At 44.9% G+C, this 21,749-nt stretch overlaps 1 protein-coding gene across 4 annotated transcripts in view; it reads left to right on the forward strand.

Annotated features, from left to right (window-relative positions):
• LOC139577557 (KN motif and ankyrin repeat domain-containing protein 4-like) overlaps positions 1-21,749 on the forward strand; it is a 101,492-nt gene that overhangs the window by 62,333 nt on the left and 17,410 nt on the right. The window contains exons 1-4 of one of the 4 annotated variants that reach the window (XM_071404626.1): positions 3,099-3,177; positions 8,545-8,614; positions 14,707-17,577; positions 20,892-20,988. In XM_071404626.1, coding sequence (XP_071260727.1) covers positions 8,599-8,614; positions 14,707-17,577; positions 20,892-20,988 — 2,984 coding nt within the window. In that variant the 5' untranslated portion in view covers positions 3,099-3,177; positions 8,545-8,598. Of the gene's footprint in view, positions 1-3,098; positions 3,178-3,200; positions 3,426-8,544; positions 8,615-14,706; positions 17,578-20,891; positions 20,989-21,749 lie in introns of those variants that run through there. The other 3 variants (XM_071404630.1, XM_071404627.1, XM_071404628.1) reach the window with 3 other exon arrangements.

Genomic DNA, 21,749 nt, shown 5'->3' on the forward strand with positions numbered 1-21,749 from the left:
TTTCCAGAACAATCCACTGATAAATTGCAACCCCATGTTCTCCCCCAAAGGAAATGGACCATGTGTGTGTGTGTGTGTGTGTGTGTGTGTGTGTGTGTGTGTGTGTGTGTGTGTTACACGTGTTTGTATTGGTGTGCGTGTGTGTGGGTGTGTTACACGTGTTTGTATTGGTGTGCGTGTGTGTGGGTGTGTTACACGTGTTTGTATTGGTGTGTGTGTGTGTGTGTGTGTGTGTGTGTGTGTGTGTGTGTGTGTGTGTGTGTGTGTGTGTGTGTGTGTGTGTGTGTGTGTGTGTGTGTGTGTGTGTGTGTGTGTGTGTGTGCTCCAGCGATCCCACTGGGCAAAAACTGGTTGAATCAACATGGTTTCCACGTCATTTCAACAAAATGATTCAATGTGGTGGCGTTGAATCAACGTGAAAAACTGATTGGATTTGAAAAAGGTCGTCAACGTGAGGGAATTTAGCCTTTTTTACACCCACATTTGAACCTAAATCCCTTTTTTAAATGTTATTTTTAACTTTACCTAACAACTCAACCAAATGTAAATCAAAACTAGACATTGAACTGATGTCTGTGCACAGTAGGACATGAACCAGTCTGTCTGTCTGTCTGCTGGGCATGGGGGGCCTGCTCTCGATTCCCATTACAGAGGAGAAACTGAGAGGATGAAAACTGCCAATGATTCACAGTTCTACTGGTAGGTGTGTGTGTGTGTGGGCACTTGCATGTGTGTGTGCGCCTATGTGCACTTGTGTGCATGCGTCTGTGTGTGCGTTTGTTTGTGTGTGCATGTGTTTGCGTTTTGTCTGTGTTTGTGTGCGTGTGCATGCGTGCGTGCATACAGTCCAATTCAGGTTCGGCAAGGGGTGAAATGGGAGGACTGCAGGGTCTACAGAAGCTGAACTGGGACTAGTGGCAAGCAGACCAGTCATTAGTTTATAGGGTGCCTTGTGTGTGCACTCATCTGAGGAGATGTTGTATTGGTGTGTGTGTGTGTGTGTGTGTGTTACACGTGTTTGTATTGATGTGTGTGGGTGTGTTACACGTGTTTGTATTGGTGTGTGTGTGTGTGTGTGTGTGTGCGTGTGTGCGTGTGTGTGTGTGTGTGTGTGTGTGTGTGTGTGTGTGTGTGTGTGTGTGTGTGTGTGTGTGTGTGTGTGTGTGTGTGTGTGTGTGTGTGTGTGTGTGTGTGCGTGCGTGCGTGCGTGCGTGCGTGCGTGCGTGCGTGCGTGCGTGCGTGCGTGCGTGCGTCGGGCAGTACTGTTACGTAGGGCGTTTCCAAGTAATCCTGAAGTAAGTTCGGTGCCTACTTCAGTTTAGTGTACCAAAGTTTAGTTGTGAAATACAGCCTTGGCCAGGTCTGACACACACAGAGCTGTCTGATATATGGTTCTCACTTCTGTGATTAGACAAACCATGGCCAAATCTCTAAATCAAAGTGGGAGCAGGGAAATGGTTCTGTCCAGATGGATTTTCTTATAGGCTTAAAGGTTTACTGCAATTAAGAATGAGAAGGATAGAATGAAAAATAGTCCAATCCAACCACAATATATGTTTTTAGCTGGGAGTACAGTACAGTAAACAGCTTAGAAAATGTGCTGTGGAAATATGAAAGTGTGTCGATATTGACATGGTCCATGTCTACCACTTGTTTATGGCAATTGAATTATATCATAAATCACCTTATTTCTCCTGCTAATGCCAGTTTAATGAAAACACCCTGTGTGTGCAGTATTGAGTGCACGTACGCGTGTTTTGGTGTGGGTGTGTGTACTTGTGTGTGTGCCTGTTTGCGCACATGAGTGTGTGTGTCCCTCTCTGTGCACAACGCCCTTTATAATAAGGTGGCTTGGTAATTGTCTTTAGGGTCTGCTCACATCCCGCCTGAAGAATTTATGCCGGGGGAAGATAAGAGATACTGTATTCCTGTTTAATAGAGCCTCGTTTAAACGGCTGTGTGTGTGTGTGTGTGTGTGTGTGTGTGTGTGTGTGTGTGTGTGTGTGTGTGTGTGTGTGTGTGTGTGTGTGTGTGTGTGTGTGTGTGTGTGTGTGTGTGTGTGTGTGTGTGTGTGTGTGTGTGTGTGTGTATGAATGCGTGTATGTGTGTTTGTGTGTGTATGAATGCGTGTATGTGTTAGGGTTGGGCCGATATGATTAAATGTAGTATTGTGATATTTGACATAGACAATATATCTTGAAGTAAAAGACAATAATTTATTAAGACTTTACAAACCCAAACTGTCCAGTTTTATTAGTTAGGCTCTATCAATATGTTGAAAATGAAGTCTAAATGAATTAACTAAGCATTATTTTGTGAGAATGTGACTATAATATTTTAAATAAGCAAAAAAAAAAAGAAAAGATTTATGATTTAGTCATTAACGGCACAAAACGATTATATCGCATATCACATATTTTCTGTAGCACATCGTAGAAGAGGTATCCCCAATTATCACCCAACCCTAGTGTGTCTGTGTGTGTGCGTGTGTCTGTGTGTGTGCGTGTGTGTGTGCGTGTGTGTGTGTGTGTGTGTGTGTGTGTGTGTGTGTGTGTGTGTGTGTGTGTGTGTGTGTGTGTGTGTGTGTGTGTGTGTGTGTGTGCGTGTGAGCGTGTGTGTGTGTGAGCGTGTGAGTGAGCGTGTGACAGGGCTGCGCTTAACAGATAGCGCTTAAACATTGACTCCTGGCCCTACAGTAATGATTAGACCGGTGAGTGGTGGGGCGGCCATATTTCTCAAGACCAGACAGAGAGATGATGGGGAGACGGTAAGAGAGTGTGTGGTCCAATTCTCTTTCCAGGGGAAGGGGGGGATACATTCCTTATAGCAGAACAGCTCACAAACACACGCACTGTAGCAGTGTTGTTTGGCTTGTGTGTTCCTGGGTATTATTCTTTCCTGGTCTTATTTTTCTGGGCCAGCTCATCGCTGTAGGCAGGCAGAGGGCGATCAATCCTACACAGAGCAGCTGCCTGACTATCGCCTCTCTCTCCTTTCCTCTCAGACCCCAAACAACACCTTTCTTTTCCTCACTTCTTTTTTTTGGGGGGGGGGTGGGTGTTGGGTTGAAATTGAGAGGGAGGGAGGGAGGGAAGGCAGCGGTAGTGTGTACAGACGGCAGAGAGGAAAGGAGTTGAGGAAGAGAGGAACAGAGGAGAGGAGCTGGCTGCACAGCAGGTGAGAGGAATCCCCTTGCTCCCCGTTATTCCCTGTGACTCACCTCCTTTTATCTCTGTTTCGGTCTATTTTCTCCCTCTCTCCTTTTTGACGTCCGGTCGATTTTGCTCTCTCTCATCTCCACTCTATTTACGCTCTCAGTCCCCCTCTTTCCTTCCTTTTTTTCTGTGCCCTTCTTTCTCCACCCGCTCCTCCTCTCCCTCTCTCTCTGCGGGGTACGCGGGGATGCGATGCTCGGAGCAGCACAGGTGAGAGATGTGTGTGTCAGGCTGTGGAGTGTGTGTGTGTGTGTGTGTTTCCGGTTTGCTGTGTATCAAGTCAGGCTGCTATGATAGCAGAGAGGGGTGGCTCGTTTTAGTGTGTTTCTGCTCTTCCTGTTAGCCGTTGCTGCTGCTGCTGCATTGCAGGAGGAACAGGCAGCATCTGAGCTCATGTTTCTGGGCTGAGCTCACATACACTAATACACAAATGGAGAGAAATGAACATGCAGTCGGTTTACCCTTACTGCTAACCAGCCAACTCATTTGCCTGCATTTGTGTATGCGCATGAGAGTGTGCCCCTATGTTTGTGTGTATATGTGTGTGTGCATGAAGGTGTAAGTGTGTGTGCAGAAACATGGCTATGTAGCTGTCACAGTAATACAATCAATAGTGTGTGAATTTAGAGAGTGGTGACTCCCTCCTTATTCAAATGGAGGTGCCTGCTCTGTTACCATGCAGACTTTTACTACCAGGAGTGTGTGTGTGTGTGTGTGTGTGTGTGTGTGTGTGTGTGTGTGTGTGTGTGTGTGTGTGTGTGTGTGTGTGTGTGTGTGTGTGTGTGTGTGTGTGTGTGTGTGTGTGTGTGTGCGTGTGTGTGTGGCATGTAGTCTGCGTGTGTGCACGTCTGTGTGCTTGAAAATATGTTTGTGCATATGTGAATGCTTGTGTTTGCTTGTGTTTGTAAATGTGATGCGTTCATTCATGTGTGTGTTGTTTTTTATGTGCAGAAGGGAGTGCAGGGGATCTGATATAATTTGACAGTGCTGTAATTGATCCAGTCTAATGTGACATGTGCCCACCCCTTCCTCCTCTCCCTCCATCCCTCGCCATCCCTCTCTCCCTTCTTTATCTTTCTCTCCACCTTATTGTAAAAGGACCTGTAAGTAAGCATTTCACTAGTTAGTCTATACCTGTTGTTTACGAAGCATGTGCCAAATACAATTTCTGTCTCATTTCTCCACACTCAACCCAACTTCGTCATCTCTCCTGACAGCAGTCTCTTCCCCCCTTTCCTTCTCTCTCTTCCTCCCCCGTTCCCTCCATCCCTTCCCCCTCATCTCTTTGCCTAGGAAGCCAGCTCTAACATGCCGACAATTCTCAACATATACTGTAGGGCTAGCCCCGCGGCGCGCTAATTAGCGGTAGCTTTTCCCTCAGAAACCCCCATTTCCCTCGGATGGGGAGGGGGTTAGCCATTATGCTAAGTCTGCTAGGCTGGGAGAGGGTAGCCATGGGGCTGGGTGAATAAATAATTGATGTTTGTGTTGTTCTTTATCTCTAATGAAAGCGGGCGGCTGGTCTCGCACAACACACACACACACACACACACACACACACACACACACACACACACACACACACACACACACACACACACACACACACACACACACACACACAGTATAATGTATTACTCCATTACAGACAGAGAGTTGGAGATTGTGTCTGGTCTCTCTGTGGAGTCAATGAGTTCTGTATTGTGTCGTCTGGAGGGAGAACTCCAGCTCTGGCAGCTTATTAGAGGAAACTAATTGGGCTGTCCACATGCCCAGCCCTCTATTTCCTGCTTTAGTTGCAGACGATTCCTAACGACAAGCAACGAGAACGTTCCAATGAGAAATGTTGAGTAAAGACCCCCTGACTCCTGGATATGTGTGTGTGTACTGTGTGTATGTAAGTTTGTGTGTGTATGTGTTGTGCATGTGTGTGTGTGTGTTTTGGGGGTGACCGGCTATGTCGACTTTCTCAGGGTTAAATCGAGGTAAACACAGATAGTGGACATGTGAGGGAGCTGATCAAAGACGTTCTAGAGCTGTGAGAAACTCCCAGATGTTGTTTTGTTGTCTCGCTCAGCCATTCGTTCTGCTGCCGTTTGCAATTTCTTGCTGTTTGTTTAGTGGGTTTGTTTAGTGACGTGACGGTGCAGCTGTCCTCTCCCTCTTTCTCTCTCACCCACCTCTAGACTCCAGTCTCTCCCATCTAATTTCCCCATCTCTTCAATTCCTCTCTGGCTTGTGTTATCGTGTTAATGTAATTCAATCTGCAGCGCTGCAAAGGGACTCATAACGACCCATGACGTTCAATTAAGGCTTCGCCCCCCTGTGGTTTGCGGGATCAGCTGGCATTTATTAAAGGTCTGTCAGTAGGAAGTTATTTACTGTAGCTGTTATGGTGATGTGATATCCATCGTTTCCGGCCAGGAGTTATTATAACGCATGTCAGTCTTCATATCACCAGCCCCAGTCACGCTTGACTGGTTTTAAAACATGGTGTTGGTAGATTCTAGATCACTCATCTCGTTGAGCGTTATGGAAATAGTTTTTTTTTTTCTCGTCGTTATTGTGAAGAGGCTCACGTGTGTGGTTTGACTTGGAACCCACGGAAACAGACGTCAACATGTCCGGTGCTCATGGTCTTGTTAGTCTTATTTACTGTTGTGAGGTGATGGGTCCCCCATTTGGGCCCAGTTTCCTCTGTGCCTGCCTGTGAGCCTATTGAAGTGGTGTTCTGGCCCAGTTTCCTCTGTGCCTGCCTGTGAGCCTATTGAAGTGATGTTCGGGCCCAGTTTCCTCTGTGCCTGCCTGTGAGCCTATTGAAGTGATGTTCGGGCCCAGTTTCCTCTGTGCCTGCCTGTGAGCCTATTGAAGTGGTGTTCGGGCCCAGTTTCCTCTGTGCCTGCCTGTGAGCCTATTGAAGTGATGTTCGGGCCCAGTTTCCTCTGTGCCTGCCTGTGAGCCTATTGAAGTGGTGTTCTGGCCCAGTTTCCTCTGTGCCTGCCTGTGAGCCTATTGAAGTGGTGTTCGGGCCCAGTTTCCTCTGTGCCTGCCTGTGAGCCTATTGAAGTGATGTTCGGGCCCAGTTTCCTCTGTGCCTGCCTGTGAGCCTATTGAAGTGATGTTCGGGCCCAATTTCCTCTGTACCTGCCTGTGAGCCTATTGAAGTGGTGTTCTGGCCCAGTTTCCTCTGTGCCTGCCTGTGAGCCTATTAAAGTGATGTTTGCGCCCAGTTTCCTCTGTGCCTGCCTGTGAGCCTATTGAAGTGATGTTCTACGTGTCGCCCAGCGGTGATGCGCGTTCGCATCACGCCTTTGAACCTCACGTCACAGTGAGCGGCTCTCACTGAGCTCAAAGGCCCTCGTCAGAGAGGGGCACCTTTAAAGTGACTTTACTGTCCCCATTAAAGGCTCTTAGATTCCTCAAAAAGGAGGTTGGTGGAAGTTCAGCTGGAGAGAGAGACTCGCTAAGTATCTTCGTCCAGGTCTGGCCAGCCTCTGTTTCTCATCTTCCCTCGGTTTGTCTTTGTCCGTATTACTCGTTCTCTACCCTTCTACCGCTTTCCTTCCTCTCCCTTTCCTTCTTCTGTCTCTCCCCCCCCCCCCCCCTCCCCTCTCTCTATTTCATTTCTGTCCTTGTGTTTTTAGTAAGGATCTGTGTGTAATTGCCTGTAGGGGTCCGCAGCCTCACACTTCACTCAGCGATTATCAACGGCATTCGTCCGCTCGCAAATGAGCCATTTAGGCCTCAGGGTCAACGAGCAGAATGCGGATTGCCCCGCCGTCACATTAAGGATTTGGAGTGTCAGGGACAGGGATGCCCCTGCTCCCATGGCGACATCCCGGGGACTAGCTACAGTAGCTGTCTGTGTGGTAGGGGAGACACTGTCAGTCGGATCCCGTGTTTCAGATGACAGTCATACAATGAGTCACGACTCGCAAGTAGGCAAGTAGGGCCGGTGTGGATAGATGGCTGGGGATAAAACCATGACTGTACAAGATAGAGACACCGGTGGATAGAAACACATCTGCTCTCGATCACACATTGCTTTGTTGTCAGTGTTTGGGGATTATTTATGGAGTGCTCCAGCTGGTTGTTATGGATACATGATCAGGTTCCTGTGTGGATTGGCTGTCATTTTAATTGATGGCATTGCCGTCCAACGCGGTGCCTGTGTGCTGTAGTGTATTCCTGTGATATACTCTGATGGTAAACAGCCTACCTCTAATCTAAGCACACAGTCTTTGCCCAGCACCATCGTCCCAGTGTGTACTTTTTACAGATACAGGACATTTGTTGCCGGGCAAAAAGATGCTTCCTCTGTTCTCTCCACAGTCATCAAAGCAGAATGTGCAAAGGGAAGATTGCCACTTGCAATTTGTTCATAGACTTAGGCTTCAAAAGTGTTGTTTGTGAATGATTAAGAGGTTTGTAATGGTAGGAAAGGAAAGAGATGACAACGAAAGTGCTTTAGGACCTACAGTTTTCCATGATAACACATTTAAAATGACAAAGCAATCATAAGGATTGATACAGGTAACGTCCATGTTTTTCTTTATCTAACAGTAGTTTATATTGCACTGAAATTGATTCCCGCCTGCCGGGTTCAAGTCCACACTCAAACTCTCATTAAATCAATGCTCCCGGCTAGTAACTGTGTCCTCCTAAGTAGCAGATATTTTGTAACCGGAACAAATTTGCATGGCTATTATGTGAATGTGTGCTTATTTGCTAAATTGCTTTGGCATTTATATTTTGCTGTCGAGTTAATGTAGAAATTTAAAACTGGTTCAATACGGAAAGCACACTTAAGGCTGTGGGAACGTTCTAGCCTGGGCTGTGTGTTATTCGCATTATTGGATATTACATTTAAAATCTTTGCATAAGCCTCTACAAGTTTTGAAATCTCAGTTGTTTTCCCATTACTGTTGCCTCACCCGAAGCCCTCGTAAAAAACAGGGGCTCTGGTTTATTGGCAGCTCCAACTGGAACAAACAACACAAAATGGCACCCAGATGGAACATTTTCCTACTTAGTTGGATGAAACTGTAGCCCCTGTGAGTGTTGTGGTGATTTTATATGGCCACCGAGGATCTCTCTCTCTCTGTTAGACAATAACACAGGGGAGAGGTTGTCATTACCAACAAATAGTTATCACGGGTCACTGGTAGAACACAATGAGAAACAGTCGTTTCACAGGCTACGCTACGTTCGTATCTCTTTCAAACACAAAGATGTTTAATACAAAACAGAGGTTGTATTAAAACCAGTTGGCCAGTGTTGATATTCAGTGTTATTTCAGTGGCTCACAGACTTCAATTCTCGTTTCCAGGTTGCCAACTCTGACTAGAGAGAAGTAAGTCCATGACCCTGAACTTCTACAGCGATGGACAAGAAAAGTGGTAAGTAAACCCACATAAAAATACCAGATTACTATAGAATTCTGTAGTTTTTATTTATCAAGGTAAGTTGACTGAGAACACATCCTCAACCTGGAGAATAGTTACAGGGGAGAGGATGAATGAGCCAATCGGAAGCTGGCGATGATTAGGTGACCGTGATGGTATGAAGGCCAGCTTGGGAATTTAGCCAGGACACCAGGGTTAACCCCCCTACTCTACGATAAGTGCCATGGGATCTTCAGTGACCACAGAGAGTCAGAACACCTGTTTAACATCCAAAAGACAGCGCCTTACAAAGGGCAATGTCCCCAATCACCGCCCTAGGGCATTAAGATATTTTTGGGGGACCAGAGGAAAGAGTGCTCCTACTGGCCCTCCAACACCACTTCCAGCAGCATCTGGTCGCCCCTCCAGGGACCAACTAGAACCAACCCTGCTTAGCTTCAGAGTCAAGCCAGCAGTGGGATGCAGGGTGGTGTGCTACTGTAGTGAACTGTAGTATCCCTCGATCGTGTAGTGCTTACCACACGATCGAGGGACACAGCGCAGGACACTTTTGAGACGCAAGCAAGAGCATAGAAAATGCCGACAGCATGGCTTCTAACGAAAACATACCTCCACGCCCGCAGCTTGACAAAACTGTCTCCAGAAGTGAACTATGGGAAAACCTTGATTACAGATCAGACGAGGGCCAGCGCACCAGAAAAACTAAGCAAAAGATTGCTGAGGAGTATTTCTGTCTGTATTTCCCCTTTTGTGGGGGAAAAATCATTCTGATTGCCAGGTCCTAGCTCCCCAGTGGGTTGGCCTAGACCCTCCAAGGCCCACCCATGGCTACACCCCTGACATTCATGTGAAATCCATAGATTAGACTTCTGTTCGGTATATGATTACACAAACCAAAAGTCATGTGAAATGCACTTAACTTGACAGCAATACTTCGCATTTGTCTGGGCTTGCTAGTAGTAGCTACTAGCACCAGCCAGCAGCCCTGGGCATCCTAGGAAGTGAATGCACTCTTGGAATCATTGAATGCTGTGTAAATTCTATTGTATTTTTATGGTAGTCTGCAATATAGAAGCTTCAGAAATGAGCTGCAAAGTATGTAGTTTTGGAACTAAACTATTATTTTAATACATTAAATGAGTTAGTTGTAATGAATTAGAGGTCTAATGTCATTTGACCCAATATTATGGCCATATTATGAACCATGATATGTATCAAATTACATTTTTCAAACAGTTTAAATGTATTTGTACAATTATTTGTACATACTTCCACTATGATTTTGCATATGGAAAATTGGAGGTATTCTGATTTAGTATGGTGTTAATTTTTTTGTTGCAAGAAATTGATTATGGAATAGAAGACATTGTATTTGTTCTACCAGTTAACATTGTTCAATGTTTAAAAAAATAATAAAGCCCAGTGGTTATTCTGTGACTTTAGCTAATATATATATTTTTTTTTTGCCGTGTTATCGTTTCAGTATATGAGTATCGTTTCAGTATATGAGTATCGTTTTGGTATTGAGTATCGTTTCGGTGTAGAGTATTATGATCCTAAACCTGGTATTGGTATCCAAGTCAAAAATCTGGTATCGTGACAACACAACATCTTACCGTCCAGAACCAGTGTATGCAGCAGGCAATACACTCGTATCACCCGTGGATCAGTTCATTCCTAAAACATTGTCCATTCAGGCTGAAAATTAGCCACCATGCTAGTGGCTAATGCCTAGGAATGCTAGTCCCTGGGGTTGTGTACCACGTTCAGCCAATCAGGTTGCAGCAGTCTGTTGTCTACCTCTGGCTGAACGTGGGGCGCAACATCAGGAAGTTGCATTAGCCACTAGTATGGTGGTGGGAAATGGTGTTTCAATGTAAGCATATTTTGGACAGTAAGATGAAATGACAATATCGCCATCTGCCAGATTTCGGGATAATTATTTTGTATACTGTGTAGAATACTACACACTGTAGTATCCCTCGATCACGTAGTGTTTGATCGTTTAGACTACTAGTTAGCTTTGTCGATTTCAACTTGCTGTCCTTGGAGAGCTCATGCTGTGGACTTTCTCTGAGGTTCCCCCTCAATCGTGTGGTGCTAACTATAGAATTTTGTAGTATACGGTAGAATGCTATACGCCACACTAGTATACCCTTAATTGATTTTGACTATTTAAAAATACAATATCACAAATGTTGATATAATGCATTTAGACATTTGTGAAGAATAACACTAAAAAAGTGTCAAATGTATTTCCATTGTGGCCCTAGTTCAAACATCAAACCTGTTATACATTTACAGCTAACCCGCATGAAAATAGTACAGTATGCTATGGTCTAAATACTGTAGCATACCATAGTATTCACTAGTTATTTTTTTTGCAGATTTACTGTAGTATACACTAGTGTTGTCATGGACATAACTAGTATAACATACCCCAGTTAATGTTCAATGAGGGGAACACCTCAACCAGAACTTAAGACAGATTCGTAACAGGCCACCTATTGAGTTGAATCAACAGTTCTGAGCAATGCAACAGACAACACCTCAGCAGAAATATATATGTTGTATGTATTTATTACAACTATAACATCGAAACGTTAGACAGGTTCTAGGCCCATTAAAGGGAAGCCGTACAGAGGCAGATATAAAAGAACAAGCAAAGTTCATTAACGCTTAGATTGGAGGATTAGGTTTCCGCGTTTGACACGCGAGTAACACATTAACAAGAGTACAACGAAATGACTTGGATGCTACTTCCACTAGATAGCCTTTTGAAATAGTGCTTTCACAGATATTCAGCTAACCAACTTCGTAAGATTACCAAAAAGTGACAAGCAATACTGTACTTCCGATGGTCGAAAACAAATAAGAGTTACACTGCATTTACATAAACAATAGATTTTAGAAATACAAAATGGACTTTACTTAAAGACCTTTTTGGAGGGTGCTGCCAATAACTGGCTGGACCTCAAACCAGCAAAGCCTCTCCAAACAAACCAATTGAAAACAAAAGTACATTGCAATGGCTTTACATAATGAACATATTGAATATTGCCACATAAACAAGTGCACTGGTCAAACTCAACACATACCATTCAGAACAATTGACCACATCCCATACATTTCTTCAAGACAGCATGTCACAAAACGGTTACACACACACACACACACACACGGTGCTTTAATACATTTCCTGCATGTCCTCCCCTAATAAAGGTGCCCAGGGAAACACTAACCAAAACTTTCACAATATTCTTCAGTTACAAGATTGTAACTGATTGAGGTTTAGAAGAGTACTATGGTGATGTCCACCTACTGTGGGACTCCAGTTAAAGAGCAACTGGAGGCAGAAATGTAGTTCCGTTTAGGAGTCTTTATAGATCCAGGTAATGAGATGATACATGGCAGGGAATGATTTACTGTCGTTGACACGAGACTTGTATTGAACTGAGACTTGGTAGGCATTGTATGGAATAAGGTTTATCTAAAAGTAGACCATGGTGCGATTTAATAATGGACAATAACAGCAATGAATATACATAATTCAATTGTCTGTTAATCAATGACCATATGCAAATGAAATAAGCATATGAATGCGTTATGCATAAATATAGCAGCAGTTAACCAGAAAGGGGGTGCAATAGGATGCAACATGGTACGACGAAGATATAGCAGGCTAATTGATCAATGTCTACATAGCATGGCAAGCAAAAAAAAAAAAAACGAACAGAAGTAGGAAGCCTAGCAATAAAGCACTTACTGTAGTTAGCATAACAAAGGCAATGCACAAAAAGCATAACATTTATTAACGTGACCATTAACACTACAAGTACCAAAGAGAACAGATCAAGGGACTCAAAATGGCTGTTTGACTGAGCCGTTAGCATTTCACAGCCACTAGCGAACAATGTCACCTATGCAAAACAATCAATGACGAGGGAGTCCTCTTCTTATCCTCTTCTGTGAGAGAAAAAGTGTGTACTTTACATTTCAATGTCATGGTTTGTGAGAGTTGTTTGTTCTGCTCAACTACTCAGCTTTGTCTTGGTGAAGGAGCCAGATTTGAAAGGAGGCACCCTCGAACGTGCCCGTACCTTACCATAGAGATGGGTAGAAGGCACACCTGTCACGAATACCCTCCCCCGCATCCACGTCACCGAGCAGGGAATTCTGTACAAATATAAAAAACAACTGCCAGTTCCTTTTGATTTTACCAGTATAAATCATTAGACCACCAAATATACATACCCAGATAGTGGCTTGCTCTACTCTGACAATCGTAAAAATGCTAGGTATATGAAACGATCCTCTTTGACTAGCCCGAGATGTACTCTTAATTAAGGAGCCTACCGTTAACTCCTTAAGGACAACTTAGGACGTTGGCCAAAAAATACAAAAAGGATAGTGGAAAATGGTGTTTAATAATAAAGAATGTACGCATATTTTCCCTGCAATTAATGCTAGTTAAGGAGGAAATTGATGCCTTTGAGCCTGAATGGAGGATGCTTTATGTAAGAGTTAGTCCATGGGTGACGCGACTGTATCGGCTGCCTGGGTTACTATAATCTTTTGTTTTCTGGTAACGTGTTACCTTCAGACAAGTCACCATTGTGTTCATGAGAATCTCATCTTTCCATGTGGTGGTATGGTATTTGTGCGTCTGTTACTTTCTCACTTATCATTATTCAGGATTCATTCAGAATTATCCATAATCATGGTAGCATACACATTAATGTAGAAGTATTTAGAAACATATTCTTATTTGCAATAAACCTGACTCCAAAACGACACAATACATTACTTACCATTCATTTATATTGGGCACATAATAATCTGAAACACAACCAAAACAACAGCAAATGTATCCAACAAGTTTATACAGTCAAAAGTTTAATGTAGTCATTGCGTGCTAGGAATATGGGACCAAATAATTAACTTTTTACTACTTTAATACACATATAAGTGGATTTGTCCCAATCCTTTTGGTTCCCTAAAATGGGGGGGGACTATGTACAACAAGTAAATACTAAAAGGATCACACAATATGGGTGAAAATACTCTCAAATGAAAGCTGACAGTCTCCACTTTAACCCCAAAGTGCTGGAGTACAGAGCCAAAACATCAAATCTGTGTCACTGTCCCAGTACTTTTGGAGCTCACTGTATTTGACCCATAGTCGGGCAAGTAGTGGTGCTGAGGGTGTTGAGCACCCCTTGAAACATCTTGAAAGTGGTGCACTGGGCATTTACTAGTATTAGACTGATATAGATTTCTTTTTCAGCTTCTCCACTTTGGAAAAAAAGTGAGTTGTATAATTAAGAACAGTATTTACAGGATTCAGTTGTTGGAATTGTAAGAGTTGTTGCCCTGCCCCTTTCTCTGTGATTGTCATTCTAATGGTAACCAGAAAGAACAAAACCCTGTCCTCAAACATTTACATCAAATCACATGGAAAACAACCACTTGATGTGCAGTATTAATTTAGCGTCCTTATAAAACCGCTTCATGTAAATTTACCTTACTGTATTGTAGGCTGCTCGTCTGGGTTTGTACCAAGGTCCCATGTAGCTCAGTTGGTAGAGCATGGTGCTTACAACTGCAGGGTTGTGGGTTTGATTCCCATGGGGGACAAGTAATAAAATGTGTGCCCTCACTACTATAAGGGACTCTCCATAAGAGAGTCTACTGAAAATGAATGAATAGACTGTTTCACTTTTATTTCAATCAACTGGAAAACATATAAAACAAGTATTTTTATATTCCACAAGTATTATCAGATTAACTGTTTTGTACAGATAATTATCAGACTCAAGTTACAAATGGTGGTAAACACTCAAATACATTTAGTTTGCATTTTCTCACAAAAGTAGTTCACTGGGCTTTCACTAGTCCTGTATTAGTAGACCGATATAGATGTCTTCAGCACAAGCCCCCCCAAAAAAATCTGCATCCCCAAAAAATCGGCAGCCCCCTCCGGAATGAGCTTCATGTTTTGCCCAAGGGCGAACAATACTGTACAGCATGTCCCTGGATGCATGGGGATGACTGTGAATCCTAAAAACTCTCTCTTCATGTTGCAGCAAATGGCTACCCTAGATCCGAAGGAGAGAGTGGAGGTGGGGGTCAGAGGAAGCAGCTGCCCTACTCCGTAGAGACCCCCTACGGCTTCCACCTGGACCTTGATTTCCTCAAGTATGTGGACGATATCGAGAAAGGCAACACCATCAAGAGGGTGCACATCCAGCGCAAGGCCAGAGGCCCTCCTAAGTTCAGCACCCTGCCCAGGAACTTCAGCCTGCTTGGGCATGGAGCCAGGCCGGCCCCTAAGGACACCTGGTCTTCCACCTCCACCCTAGGGCCCAAGCCCCGGGGCAGAATTACTGATGTCCAGCAGATCTTAGATTTTAGACCCAGTGATGGAGGTAGTGGCACATCGGGGGGTCATAGCCAGAACAGCAGGGTGCAGGGGAGTAGCTTTTCCTCTGCCAGGCCCAGGGAGGAGGCAGGTGCTGGGCCTTGGGTGTTAGGCGAACAGCCCCTGGGGAGGCCCAACCTCCTTCGGACGTCCAGCATGCCAGTCACCATCCCGCACAGGAAGGCCTCTGAGTCTGGGGACGAAAGAACGGAGAACGGCTCATCTGAGAACGTGGTCCGCGCTGTTCCCCAGGACCGGTCGGGGCTGCACCAGCAGATCACCGCAGCCCTGAAGAGGGTCAGAGAGCTGGAGGACATGGTGAGGACCATCCCAGAGCTCAAGTCCCAGATCTGCTCACTGAGGGTGGAGAGAGAGCAGCTAATCCTCAGGCTGCAGGTCCAAACCAAGCCCCAGCCTCCAGCCCACCCACAAAGTGCCTCGCCCTCCCCAGCCCTAAGCACTGATCCTGGGCCAGCCTCTCAGCCGCCGGGGGCTGAAGCAACAGTGGATCCCGGGAGAGCAGAGAGCACCGTGTCAGAGACAGAAATGCAACAGGAATCCTTAAAGAGTACCGCACAAGAAGAAGAACCAGATAGGCTTTTAGCAGCACAGGAACCAGAGAGACAAGCACAGACAGCAGAGGGACCAGATAGACAAACAGCATTTCTGAATCCATTAGTGCACACAGAGGAAAGGCAAACAGAGCAACCAGAGAACATTGCAACACCGAAAGCACCAGAACCTTTAGACAACAGAGTGTTTGTGCAAGTTGTAGAGGGAGTCAGTGTCAGTGGTGAGGAGGACCTGCTCAGTGTCGAACAGCTCCAGGCTAAGCTAGTAGCGCTAGAGGCTAAGCTAAGTCAGGCTAGCGAAGACCTGGAGAGAACGAACAGTCTCCTGAAACAACAGGTAGAGGAGAACAGGATGAAGGAGGAGAGGATACTACAGCTGAGCGTGGGAGGGACAGGAGGAGCGGAGGAGGTGTCCAGGGAGAGACAGACAAGTAGGAGGACCAGTGTGGACCAGCAGACCGAGACAGAGAGAGTGGGAAGTGCGAGTCAGGAGACAGAGACGGAAAGGGCGGATACGGTGGAGCAGGGCACAGATACAGAAAGGATAGTCATCTGTTTAATCGGAAAGGGGGCTGGTGGTGTGGAACAGGGGACGGAGACGGAGCGGTTTGACACTCAAGACCAGGTGACAGAGACAGAGATGGTAGTTGTATGTCCAGTCAGACCGCGGGCTAAAAGTGTGGCTCGGGGAACAGAGACGGAGAGAGTGGATACAGTGGACCAGGTGACAGACACACCGCCTGGAGTCAGCTTAGACCAGGTGACAGAGACAGAGATGCAGACAGTAGTCAGTGTAGATCAGACAACAGAGACAGCACCTGTGCGTCCAGTGAGACCAGCGAGACATAGGGCTAACAGTGTGGACCGGGGAACAGAGACACAGACACTGGATCCTGTGAACCAGGTGACAGTGACAGAGACACAGACAGGAGTCCGTGTAGACCAGGTGACAGAGACACAAACACAGACAGCACCTGTACGTCCAGTGAGACATAGGGCTAACAGTGTGGACAGGGGGACAGAGACAGAAAGAGTGGGTACAGTTGACCAGGTGACAGAGACAGTCGTAGCACAGAGTGCATATCAGCAGACAGAGACAGAGGGAGACAGAGTCGAGACCAGCAATAACCCACATAGAGAAATAGAGATTGAGAGTGCGGCCATAGTAAGTGCGGCCATAGAAAGTGCGGTCTCAGAAATTGTGGAAGCAGAACGTGTAGCAGAACGCAGTGTGGTTAAAGATGGTGAGATCGCTGAGAGTGCAGTACGTTTTGTGGTTATAGAAAGTGTGGGCAAGGAGAATGGGGTCACAGAGAATGTAGTCACAGGAAGTATGGTAAAGAGGCAAGTAGTGGTAGTAGAGGAGACTGTCGTTGAACAAATTACATTGACTGAAAGTGTTGTTACACAGAGTACAACCACAGAGAGTACAGTCATAGAGAATTTGGCAACTGAGAGTGAGGTTGTAAAGACCACAGTTACAGAGAGTACGGTCACAGAAAGTGCGGTCATAGAATCTCCAGCCCCAGAGAGCCCAGAAGTAGCACCCAGTCCCTCTTCCAGCCAGACCCAGATGGGTCAGAAGGAGTCGGAGCAGGCCCAGCCCCAGTCACAGGATTCTCGTCGGGGGTCCAACCCAGTATTGGCCCAGGCCCCTCGCCAGGGGTCTAACCCAGCCCTCGGCCAGGTGGTGACGCGCCTCACAGGGCTGATCAATGAGCAGTGGGCCCAGCTAGGTAGCAGCCAGGACAAGCCAGACAAGCAGGAGACCACCAGCCCGAGTGCCCAGAAGCCTGCAGAAGGGCAGGGCATGCCCGCTGCAGGGAAGCCTTTAGCGGGGAAGGCAACGGGGAAGTCAGGTCTGTCTAAGATGAGCTCCATCCAGAGCCAGCTGGTCAGCTCCCTCAGTGCCCTGTCTGCCTTCTACTCCCCTGGACAGAAGGCAGCTGCCAGCAAACAACAAGGTTGGTCAATGTTTTTGTACAGTATCAATGTAGTTAACATAGTAAGTACATATGTGGTCCAGGCTGGAATCAAATCCGCTGTACATGTATGTCCCACTATCATCTCAGACTGGGCCTAAGTAAGCATTTCGCTGTTAGTCTACGCCGGTTGTTTACGAAGCATGTGACAAATGAAATTTGATTTGATGATATTCTAACGTTCCCCAGTCACATGTTGATACACTTTCAAACCCTCTTCTCCTACATGGTCAGGCGTTGTGTCCCATGAGATCACGCCTCTCCGATAGCTTTATCTCCGTGATACTGAGCTGTCTCCTGTCTTGGCACAAAGAGCCCATGGCCTGTCTCTGTCTACATTGTGTCAGATCAGAGGACTCCTCCATTGACTCTGATAGGCCAGGGTCCTCCGTGTGTTTGTGATGGCTATTGATTGTGAGGGCTAGCAGGGGAACACATGTCGTGGAGCAGGCTAAATGACGTTGTTGGATGACCTCCAAGAACAGATCAAATATGCAGTTTCTTCTCCCTCTCCCTTTTTTCCCCCCGTTCCCTCCTTCTTCCCCCTCTCACCTCTCTTCCTCTCCGTGTTGTGTTTTGGCCCAGAAGCTAGAGCGCACGTACTGCAGCTCAGGTGAATGTCAGTGGGGAGCATACACAACAGAGTGACCTTTGATTGTGACCCCCCATCCCGCGCTGTGCGTTCAGCTACTGATTGTTCTGGAGAGCGTCATTGACATTTGAGAAAAGGTCTGGCTTAAATTGACAGTCAAAGACAAGTACACTGAATTTAGACTACCAAACAGATTCAGATCCAGATCCACTTTATTATCCCACCAGGGGGAAATTAATTTGGTCATGTGCTTTAAAAGACGGTACATAAAACACGAAAAATACAGAAAAGACACAATAGAATTCGTTCGAAAGTGCTCTAGCTACACGTTTAAAGTGAAAGTGCAATATGCTGTATGCTAGAAGGACCAACAGACTATCTATTATACAGCCTAATGGCTGCTGGAATAAAAGAGTCCCTATATCTATCTGTTTTGATTTTCTTTTGAAGAAGCCTCTTTCCCCTCGTCCCGGCTGCTGCTGTAACTGAGTTTGGAGTGAAGGGGATGAGCGCTGACCTGTAAAATGCTTTCAAGTTTTAGGGGGATGGGTTTTGTGTACGGGTTGGTGGCTGCTTCTTGATTTATACCAATTATCCGTCCCGCCGTCTTGATCAAGCAGTGAAGCTTGACTTGGTCTTTGCATTGGCATGTTTCCAAACACACATATCAGACCAAAGGACAGGACACTCTGCTTATTTAGACCCAATTACCATCTCTTCAAAATAAGTTACTAAATATCGTCCAGTTTGTAACATTCTCTATGAAAAGTGCTTTTAAATGATGTGTAATGTGTAATGTGTGTAATGTGTAGTGAGCTTTGAAAATATTTATGTATGTACGTTGTAATTTATAAAAAATAAAAAAAATCATTCAAATGTTTATGACAGTAGTTTGATAAACTGAAGAAAATATATATTTTCATCAAGTTTCTGACATTTTAATGTTTATTCGTTTTTTTAGAATATTACTATTGGACCAAAATATCAACAAATCTCAAAATTGATAGGTAGATGCAAAAATTCAATTTCAACAAACACTACCCTATAAGGTAGTCCATTGTATCATTAGATATTGGTGGATCAAATCCCCAAGCTGACAAGGTAAAAATCTGTTGTTCTGCCCCTGAACAAGGCAGTTAACTCACTATTCCCCGGTAGGCCGTCTTTATAAATAAGAATTTGTTCTTAACTGACTTGCCTAGTAAAAATAAAGGTTAAAAAAAAAATAATCTCCATACCAAGTCCATTACATGTACGAGCCTCTAGTCATGTCTAGATGGTATACATCTTATGTCCACATTTTTACATGTTTGCATTTCAGCTAACTCTAACCCTTTTCCTAACCTTAACATAATTCTCTTAACCTGCTATGTTAATTATCCTAACCTGCTGTGTAAATTCTCATAACCTGCTACAAAAAGTAAATTCTGACATAAGCTGTAAACCATCTAGTCAAAACCCATGCCTCTCCGCCATCCCACTTCGGACACCAATGTAACGAATTATATAATAATTAGGTGGGTGCTAACATTCGTCTTATTTCACACATGTACAAGTTTGTATTATACACGTGTGAACTGGAAATTAGTTTTTTCCATTTTGGCATATTCCACTCACCCTGGGGTCAAGGACCAGACATTATTGATAGTGACCCTGGAGCAATTAGGGTTAAGTGCCTTGCGCAAGGGTATATCAACATATTTTTCACCTAGTTGGCTTGGGGATTCAAACCAGCAACCTTTCTGTTACTGGCCCAACACTCTTAACCACTAGGGTACCTGCCACCATTCAGGTGGTAATCCCAACCAGGACTGGAACCTGTGTCCAGCGACTGTTAAGCCAACACCTTAGCCATTACACCAAGTGGTCTGTACCTCTTTGCGAGATTGTTCAGTGTTGGGTTAATTAAGGTCACTACAATATTAATTACAACTCTCTATTGTCACACGCTCTGTTGTGAGCCTTTATGAAGACTTCAGAACTGGCAGCGGACATGCTCATACTTTAATTAACATAACCATAGGCCACGTAAACACTTCCACTCACAGGTGGCCAAAAATAACTAACTGAAAGCCATGCCTCCAATGATTGTACCTTTATATTCAAAATATTGGGTACAAAAATGTACCATTATACTAAATTATCCGCACATGTACCCTAAAAGGTACCATAAGAGATCATATGTGCACCTCTGGTACATGATGTGTATTTTGATCGTTTTGTACCCCAGGGAACAATACTGTACCCTAACCATACCCTTTTTTTTACTGAGTAGTGACTGTAGCAGGTGTTGTAATGTCATGTTGTTATCCTCCTTGATGCTGTTAGAATCTTCTTGTTTGACCCAGCAGAAAGTGCACATCTGCTTCAGATTTATGTAGAGTAGGTGATTAGTGTATCCATATGGTGTGTGTGTGTGTGTGTGTGTGTGTGTGTGTGTGTGTGTGTGTGTGTGTGTGTGTGTGTGTGTGTGTGTGTGTGTGTGTGTGTGTGTGTGTGTGTGTGTGTGTGTGTGTGTGTGTGTGTGTGTGTGTGTGTGTGTGTGTGTGTGTACACAAGAGACCCTGTACGTGCTGAAGATGGAAAGCACACACTACCCTATTTCCCAGAGGCCTGACAACTCTCTTTCTGTGTCTATATCTGCCTCGCTCTCTCTTTCTCTCGCTCTCTCTTTCTCTCTGTCTCTCTCTCTCTCGTTCTCTAGGTCTGAAATCCATCATGAAGAAGAACGATGCTGCTGACAAGCAGGGAAACAGAGGAGGAGCCAAGAAGAACCTAAAGTTTGTGGGAGTCAACGGAGGGTAAAGATCGTACAGTGCTGTATGTAGGTGTAGCCTATATACATGTACTGTATACTGCATACTGTATACTGCATACTGTATGCATTACAGAACTATATTTAGGATATTTTGCCTAATGCATATTGTTTATGCTATAGTACGTATAGCATAATGAATTCAGCATACAATACTATACAGTTCTATAGTATTTACGCTGACTAAAGCAATTGTACACAAGAGAACGTGCTAAACGACTTATTTAGCACGGCTGTGTTGCGGTTGTAAGTACGAGGCGGAGCTGAGCACAACCTTGAGTGTACAATGAATAACACTAGTTTGATAAATGTATTCATAGGCTACTATTTCATCCCTCCACAAAAATATAGTTTCGACACAAATCTATGGTTGCAGGCCAAGCCAGCTGGTCGATTGGCGTCGTTATCATTCAAACCTACTGGTCGTTCATTCAATTTGCATCATTGCTATGGGCAGGCACTGCTAGTGCTGCTGACAGTGATAGCGCTGTCCGCCGTGCTGAATTTAGCGCATCAATAATCACGCTCATCAAGCAGAAATACCAACACTTGTAGCCTACTGCCGGACCATTTTACAGAAAGGGGAATTATTGTAATCATAAAACTGACACGGTTGATTTATTTCCATCATCCACTATTTGTTGTGAACATTAATGTGCTCATTGCCGTTCATTGTGCAGCCTTTGAAGTATGCATCTAACGGGGCCTAGTCAGCCGTTTAGCCGGAACTGGCGGGTGGTTCGTGAA

This window comes from Salvelinus alpinus, chromosome 6 (assembly GCF_045679555.1).
Source record: "Salvelinus alpinus chromosome 6, SLU_Salpinus.1, whole genome shotgun sequence".
Taxonomy (NCBI): domain Eukaryota; kingdom Metazoa; phylum Chordata; class Actinopteri; order Salmoniformes; family Salmonidae; genus Salvelinus; species Salvelinus alpinus.